Source organism: Ascaphus truei, chromosome 1, assembly GCF_040206685.1.
Source record: "Ascaphus truei isolate aAscTru1 chromosome 1, aAscTru1.hap1, whole genome shotgun sequence".
Lineage (NCBI taxonomy): Eukaryota > Metazoa > Chordata > Amphibia > Anura > Ascaphidae > Ascaphus > Ascaphus truei.
In genome coordinates this window covers 373,690,688-373,699,717 of record NC_134483.1, presented here as the reverse complement: position 1 = coordinate 373,699,717, position 9,030 = coordinate 373,690,688, and the positions used below count along the sequence as shown (strand labels likewise).

The 9,030-nt window shown below is 43.5% G+C and overlaps 1 protein-coding gene across 1 annotated transcript; it reads right to left on the bottom strand.

The window, feature by feature from the left end:
- Positions 1-8,218: 8,218 nt before the first annotated feature.
- Positions 8,219-8,611, bottom strand: LOC142499854 (uncharacterized). Its single transcript, XM_075609872.1, has one exon. It carries the CDS (start codon positions 8,609-8,611, stop codon positions 8,219-8,221), a length of 393 nt encoding a protein of 130 aa, XP_075465987.1.
- Positions 8,612-9,030: the final 419 nt, after the last annotated feature.

Here is a 9,030-nt window from a genome sequence, read left to right as displayed (position 1 = left end):
CCTGTCTTGGAGCCGATAGTGAACTAATGATCCTGGCTCTGAGTTACACGGTATATAAGCTTTTAGCATTAACCCTTCGAACACTTTCAAATGGTGTTTTGTTCTTCTTGGAGATAGTGTTTCAGGACACAGGACAGAGGAAAGAATCTCTTGCATGAGTTAAGTTTATGATGAGCATTTGATCTGTTACCTTTCAATTTGCTGAGTAAAATTATATCCCAATGCCTGATGATTAGAAGCCTGTGGGTGAACAAAGAAGGCTCTATGACCCCTCACCCTAAAATACAACAGTAATCATTGTGCTTCAATATGGATTAATTAGATTTTAAACGGTGATAAAAGCCGGCTCTGTGTGCAACAGGACTTCATTGTAATAGCAGTATTTGAGATTCAGGCTGGGCCTTGTGTAAAAATGTAGGCTCTTTTCATCTATAATCATTATTCTTTCTTAGGAGTCTTACTATTTGGAATGGTTCACTTTTTTAGTAATGTTTAACCACTATAACATGAGCCCTACTCAGAGAGAGGATGTTGTAGAATCATTATTTATTCAAGGAAAGTCTCAAGGTTATTCACTCTATACATTATTCAAGGCAGCTTCTTATACGGTCCCTCTCCTGTATGGAGCTCTCACACACAGGGGTGGGGGAGGCATTAGTATCTGGCTTAGTTAATACAATGTGTTGGGATATGGTGTCTCACCTATTCTATTGGCTTATAATGGTCAATTTTTACATTTGAGCTTTGTGAAGTTTTATCTTTCCCTTTTAACTATTGATATGATAAAACAGTACATATCCTTTGGGTTTGAATGCGGTCACCTTTCCACAGCATAGAAATCTGGTGACATTTGTATGGCAAATGTATCAGGAATAAGTAGCTCACTGGCCAGATGTTCTTGGATTGCTGCATTGGCTGTGGCTGCCATGCAGGGTTCTCTAGGCAGACTCATCACGGGAGTCCTTCCGCTGCTCATATATTCATAGAGTTATGAAGTAAATACGGCAGCACTCAGGGATTGTGCCACTTCATAAACGTTGACGCATATTTATTCAAAATAGGGACTTAACACAGAATCACACAAAGTTTCCTGGGGGTGTTCCTCCCTTTGTCATGTGTACGTACTGTATGAAGTGACAAGAGCCATATTAAGTAGCTATGTAGTGCTATTCCATAAGACATCTTACGGCACCAGAAGACACCTTAGAGACTATATATCTGAATGGCTCCAGGCGTTGTCCTATGGCATAGCACTGTTTAGTAAATATGGCCCCAAATGTTTTAATGATTCTTTGTTGCATCCCTTTAACAATTAATGGTTTGTGGCCATTTATTTGTGGTTTTCTTCTTTGTACAGGAAAATAGGAAAAACTGTATTATATTACTGTACTATTTTGTACCCCTTTTTAATTCACCTGACTGCAAGGCATAGAAAAAATAGCCCAAGCTAAATTAATGGAAAATATCCCATTGATAGCTTTAATATAGAACTCACATAGACACAGGTTTCCTAAATGCTGCTACGTCTTAAGGCACCTTATGGGCCATTCATATCAATGGACTAAAGGTGCCTTAATGTTTAGCGCCATAAACATTGTCCAGAGTTTGAACTTGAGCTAATTTCTTCTGGTTGCAAGACGTGGGCAAAATACTGCTCCAGAATTATCAGAGCATCAAATCGCATGTTTTAGTGGTAATCTATCTCTATGATAAATCTAGCACAGTATTTTTGCCCCAGTTTTGCAGCTAGAAACTTTAATAAATTACCCCAGTCAGGTTTCAAAAACATAGAAGGAAAACAACTAGATTTGTTTTTATGGATCATATATCACTGTTATTTGTTTTATTTGTTCATTCTTGTTTACATAAAAAATAAGTATATATATGCTTAATTATTAGCTACTTCATATTTTCCATGCTCCTGTTAAATAATGAACATATACACGCACAATATATATACATACATATACAAATTTGTGTTTGCGTTTATAGATATATATCTATATATATATATATATATATATATATATATATATATATATATATATATATATATATATATATATAAATGTGTGTTTGTGTTCTGTCTGTATAAGACAATAATCCGTTTTTTATTTCTTTTTATTTCAATAAATGCTGGTATACTACCAAAATATAAAATCAAATTTACAGAAATAGTTATAGGAAATTTAAGTAATTAATACGATTAACCTGTAAAGTATAGCCATGATGTGCACCTGGTCGTTTTGACTGGATTCATTAATTTAGTGGTCAATGCACATTCATCTTATGCAAAGGTCTTCTTTTCAGCCACATAATAGTTTATTTGTTCTTGTAAAGTTATCCTGGACATGAGATAGACTTTCTGTGAAAGTAATGCACGGGGTAATGTGATATGAATGTATGTAACAGGACAGCGCAGGAGAAATAGTCTTGGTATTTCTTTGGCTGACAATGGGAGACTTATCATCCAACCAGATCAGTGAAATATCTTTTCAATGCCTTGCTACTTATCATCCTGGGATTAAATGTGTTGAGAGGTCTATTTAAAGTGGATCTTGTAGCCATGTATAGGAACTAAACTTTTCCACTTATCTATAGAAACAAATAAAGTTGTTGCCAAGATCATTGCACACCTTAGGTAACTATAGCCTGCTTCCGCTTCACACTAGATATAAAGAGTAATGTATATATAAATTACAAACTATAGTATACATAGTAATTGAGTGTTTCCACTGATATAAAAGTGAATGGATGTTAACAGGGAAACCGAGATGTGACCTTTTCCTTTACCAACCAAGATACTTAAACGAAAGGTACTTTGTACTTGCTTATATTTATAATATACAGTTCAGCTGTAGCTCCGTAGCTGATACTATACACCTCATACATCGACCTTGACCCCTTGCAGACACAGTTCCCAGAACAGCTCCCTACTGTCTCTGCACGTTCTTCCTAATTAACAATTAGATTGTTAGCTCTTCGGGGCAGGGGCTCCTTTTCCTAACGTTTATGTCTGAAGCGCTTCTTCCCATTATGTGTTATCTGTACTTATATTATGTCATGTGTAGTACTGCTGTGAAGCACTATGTACATTAATGGCCACGACTCTCCATGATCACTCACCGCCGGGCACGCCGCCTCTTAACTTTTCATCGCACGAGCACTCCGATCCCGGCGCTATCTGTTAATGTCCAAGGCCAAGGTTGTAGTGGGAGCAACAAAAAGTCAAGTCATATGATGCCCAGTGGTGAGTTGTCGTGCCTGCGGTTTCAGTTTGGTCTTGGCCAAACGGCCCATTCCAGTGCAGCAGAGTCATGTTATTTATAGAGCAAGCTTTCAAATGTACAGAGCGGCATTTGTGCAAAAACAGGCCATACTCTAAACATTTTAACACATTTATGCAAACTGTGGTAAATCCTTCAGATTCTGTTTTAACTAAATGAATTCTGAAAAGTAAAGAATGCAGCACAAGATGCTTGTATAATTAATATAGCTACAGTTGCAGGCAATTAAGGCCCAGGCACATTTAATTCCATAAAATCAGGGCATAGGTTTAATAATAAGGTCAATGCCATGTCATTTCAGTATAACACTATGATCAGGTATCAAGTATCTTCATGTTATTAAGTCTAAGGCTGAGGCCCCGCATGCTACTGCAGCGCCCGCTGTAGCGGACGCTGCAGGGACGAGAGCCCTCCCCTCAATGGTGCTGGGGCCGCTGCAAGGGGGGGCCGCAGCGCTGTGGCCAGAGTTTCTCCTGCTCTCAATAGAATTGAGAGCAGGACTCGCGACGGAGCGCTAGGCCACACCCCCCGGCGGTTCAGCCAATGAGGGCGGTCATGGCCACGCCCCCGTCACTCCCCCGCCACGCCCCCCCCCCCCCCCTCCCGGTCTCTCTTCCTGCAGCTCACTGCAGACCGGGGAATCGGCTGCACGCACCGCCAGCCTCGCGTGCAGCGGAGGCACTGGGGCCTCAGCCTAAGACAGACTGTGCAATAGTGCTTTTGGAGGAGTGGGAAGTAACCCTGGGAATTAATGCTACATCATTTAAATCATACTTAAACACGGCGTTGCTTCCATATTGACATTGAAATAAGGCTATTTCACTGTTGAAGGAACGCCATCACTTAAATAAAACATGTTGTTTTTTTAATTGCTGTTAAGATAAACCCAGCTCTATGTAATTGGATTTTCTTATGCTAGCAACTCATTTGCATTTAACTTGTTCATTCAAGAATCTTGTACAAGGTCCAAATTAGAACTGAAACGTTGATCTTCTGATCATACAGTACATTTTCAGACCTTTTTGCACAAGACTGCTACAGTGCCACTTTATTGATTCAGTTCCACCATATAAGGGATCTGTCTGAACATTCAGGATGGATGCTGACAGGAAGTGATATCATCTGGTCCGAAGCTACCATGGCCATCTTGCTTCCTGGCAAATCCTGCCCTTACTCCCCAGACAGGAAATCAGCCTCTCTTTGGTTGTCATTGCCAGCAGCTGCCTCTGGCCTTTAAAAATCATGCAGTTGCTTCTAGTCTTTCCTCCTGCAAAGTGCTGGTTCCCTTGTCGTGTCTGAGCTCCCCTTTGCCTTTGTTTTCCCTGCTGCCGGTCTTGACCTTGGAACTGAATCTGACTACCCCTTGCCTGCCGCCTGACTTTACCTAGGAACTGGGCCTGACTACCCTTTGTCTGCCGCCTACCTCGCCCCTGGAATGTACCTGATTACCCTTGCATCCAGGCCTCTGATCCCAGGCCAAGGTTGGTGTATTACTCCCTGCCGGTCCATTTCCTGTTTGCAGCCAGCAATGTTACACGCAATGGACCCCGCAGAGGTAGCGAATACCGTTTCCCATCAGGACTTCTGGGAACCTATGCCTCCCATCTAACTTTGCTGGATCAGAAACTGGATTCAATCTCTGCTATGCTGTAGACCCTGTGCAGTCACCTCAGTACACCCAGGGTGATCCCATCTATGCCCAGTGCCTTTAGCTTGTGACACTGCACCAGTATCAGTGGTCCTAAGGAAGCCCCGGATCCCAACTCCTGTCTGCTATGGAGGGCTTCCCTCAGCTTGCAGTGGATTCTTGAACCAGTGCCAGGTGCAGTTCAACACACAACCATCATCCTTCTCTACCCACCGCTCTTGAGTGCATATATCTTCCTGCTCCTCATGGATGAAGCATTAGCTTGGGAGTCACCTCTTTATCATAAGGGTTCCCCCTTGTTGGATGATTCTGTCACCTTCTTGCAGACCTTTCGGACAATCTTTGATACCCCCGGCCGTGCTGCTTCCACTGAAATTGCACTACTATAGTTTAAAAAAGGTTCTTGCCCTATGGGACAATATGCTATTTAGTTTAGGACCCTGGCAGCAGAGACCGATTGGAACGAGAGGGCTTTGAAGGCTGCATTCTGTCAGGGCATTGGGAGAGGCTGAAAGACGAATTGATGTACAGAGACCTACCCACTGATCTGCAAGGACTGACCACTCTTTGCATGTCCCTGGACATTCGGATGAGGGAGAGACATCAAGAGCAGGATCGTTCTCACAGATTCCGGTCTCTTCCGCTGACTCCACCTATTCAGGCTCCTTCCAATGAAACACCAGGAGAACCAACGGAACCTATGCCATTGGGGAATTTGTGTTTGATAGAAAGGGAGAAGCAGCACCGGCGATCTGTAATGCTTGTGCTGCCCACGAGCAAGACAGGACCCCGGTACTGAGGTGGGGAAGTATGTAACCATGCACCCACAGCAGCGGACGAGTGCCTGGCAGGCGGATTGTCAACGTAGCTGGGTCTGGGTTGGAGAGAGTGGGTTAGTCCTGATACTTGCCAAGGTCCTGGGATGGAGAGGTCAGAATGGTCAAAGTCCGTATAGCCATAGTCTGGGGTTGGAGAGGTCAGAATCGTAGAAGTCCGTATAGCCGTGGTCTGGGTTGGAGAGGTCAGCAGCGTTGAGGGTAAGCCGGGGTCAAAATCCAGAGGGGTTTCCAAAGTAAAGCCGGGTCGGAACACGAGTAATCCAAACTGTGAAAGAGACAAGACAAGAGCAAGGCACAACAACCGCAGGAGAACAAGGCTACAACTAGTTATGATCAGCAAAGCAAGAAAGAAACTGCAGGATCTTTATAGCACACAGGAACCAGTAACAAGGGAGGCGGAGCAGAGGCAAGGATTGGCTGCAGGAAACAAGTGGGCTGGAAGTACTTGCCACGCAGCTGGGGAGCGGTGCACGATGTCACGTGTGCGCTTCCGAGGGGGCAAAGCTAAGCTCAGTGGTACTGTAGAAGAGCTGCACGCGCACCCTGTAAGCAGAGCGGGGGTGCGCGCACACGCTGGTGCCAGAGTGGAGGTCTGCGCGATGACAGGTAAGGAGGGAACACGTCGCAAAGGACGTGTTCCCCGATTCCTTACTATACCCCCCTCCCCTTTAGGATCGGCCTCAGGACAATTCTCATAAGGCTTGTGCAGAAACCTGGCGTGGAACCGCCTTAACAAGCCGGAGCTTGAATCTGACGCAAGGGTATCCATGAGCGTTCCTCCGGTCCAAAGCCTTTCCAGTGTACGAGGAATTGGACATCTCCTCTGGAGTATCTGTAATCAATTATGGATTGAATTTCGAATTCTTCTTGACCCTGTATGATGACAGGTGGAGGTTTAGGTGAGACGTCAGGAAACTGAGAACTTTGTACAACAGGTTTTAACAATAAGACTTGGAAGACTGTCGGAATTCTCATAGATTGAGGGAGTTGTAAGCAGTATGCCACAGGATTGACCTGTTTGAAAATGGTGAATGGGCCCAAGAATCTTGGAGCCAGTTTCAGTGTAGGTGTCTTTAATCTTATGTTTTTAGATGAATGCCACACTTCGTCTCCTGGCCTAAACTTGGGTGCCTCACGGCGATGGCGATCCGCCTGTGTCTTTTGTCTGAGTACTGCTTCCTGAAGAGTCTTTTGAATCCTTTTCCAAGAATTTTGGAGCAAGTTCACTCTGGAATCTGCTGCTAGAACTCTGGAAGAATTGGAAGAGATAGGAAGGCGTGCTGGATGGAACCCGTAATTTATGAAAAACGGTGATTCTTGAGTGGACTCATTTCTGAGAGAGTTATGGGCGAATTTGGCCCATGGAAGTAATTCCACCCAGTTGTGTGTGTGTCAGAAATAAAGCATCGCAGGTATTGCTCTAATGACTGGTTAGTTCTTTTGGTTTGTCCGTTTGTTTGGGGATGATACCCAGAAGAAAAAAGAAGAGTGATCTCCAACCTTTGAGCAAAGGCCCACCAAACTTTTGAGACGAACTGTGACCCCCGATCGGACACTATAGAGAGTGGGACTCCATGAATACGAAATATTTCTTTGATATAAATATCTGCCAAAGTGGCAGAATTAGGAAGACCCTAGAGAGGAATGAAATGGGCCTGTTTGGAAAACCTATCAAAATTAACAAGAATAGTAATCCCACTAGAAACAGGAAGCTCGACAATAAAGTCCATTGAGAGGTGGGTCACAGTCGGTCCGGAATATGTAAGGGATGGAGCAGACCAGACGGCTTATTGCGGGCGGACTTATTTCGAGCATAGATGCAACATGAGTTGATGAACTCCTTGACATCCTTAAACATATTAGGCCACCAAAAGTTAAGTCTGATCAGATAGGCAGTTCTCTTTGTACCCGGGTGACCGGCAGACTAACCCCACTGAGTGACCCCACTCAAGGATCTTCTGCTGAAATTGAGGAGCAGCATACAAACAACCCTCCAGCACTTCCATACCCTCGGGAATGAGCATCTGAGTCTCCAAAATCTTCTCCAGTGCATCAAAAGAGTTAGCCGAGATGACATATTTGGTGGGTAGAATGGTCTCAGGAATGTCTTTGAATCTGTCTTCACTGACGAATTGGCGGGATAAGGCATCAGCTTTAAGATTCTTAGTACCAGGAATGTAGGAAATTATATAGTTGAATCTGGAAAAGAATAAAGCCCAGCAAGCCTGACGGGAGCCGAGGCGACAGGCAACATCGATATATAATAGATTTTTGTGGTAAGTGAGGATTGAAATCGGATTTTCAGTACCCTCCAGGAGCTGTCTCCATTATTACAGATAAAGTTTAATGGCCAAAAGTTCCCTGTTGCTAACATTGTAGTTTTGTTCTGCGAGGGAGAATTTTTTTGAGAAAACCCCGCAGGGATGTAGTTTATCCTGGGGAGACTATCTCTGTGAAAGTTCGGCTCCTGCTCCAATATCCAAGGTGTCTACTTCCAAAGTAAAAGGGAGTTTAGGGTCCGGATGACGTAGGATGGGAGCAGAGACGAACGCTTTCTTAAGTGTTTCAAAAGCCTGGCATGCTTCAGGAGACCAGGAAGAAGTGTCCGCATCTTTTTTCATCAGGGCGGTGATGGGAGCCACTGTGGCGGAAAAATTGCGGATAAATTTACGATAATAATTGGCGAAGCCAAGAAACTGCTGAATCGCCTTGAGAGAAGTGGGTTGGGGCCAATCTACAACTGCCTTGAGTTTATCAGGATCCATGGAGAAACCTTTATCAGAGATAGTGTATCCCAAGAAAGAAGTGGATGTTTGGTGAAAAATAAATGTCTCCATCTTGGCATAGAGATGATTCTCACGTAGACGGGAGAGGACTAACTTGGTGTGCTGAATATGTTCGGATATAGATTTAGAAAAAATAAGATCCCAGTCAACAGTACTGTGTAGATCATACAATGTGAACAACAAGAATGTACAACTATAATAATGCAACTATAATGCAAAAACCTTCCTATCAGAATACATAAATATAATAGGCTGACAGTTGTATGTATGGGAAATAATCCCAATCCTCAGGGCTCAGCTGTGTATGTAAATGACTTGATTGGAGTCTCAATAGGCATATATCTGGTCATGGGAGCATGTATTAGGCTGTATGAGGCTCTATATAGTATAAAACAATAATAGGTGTACAGGTATAACTGGAAGACAAATACAGAACTCTATATATACCATAAAGGCACTGTCTACATCCC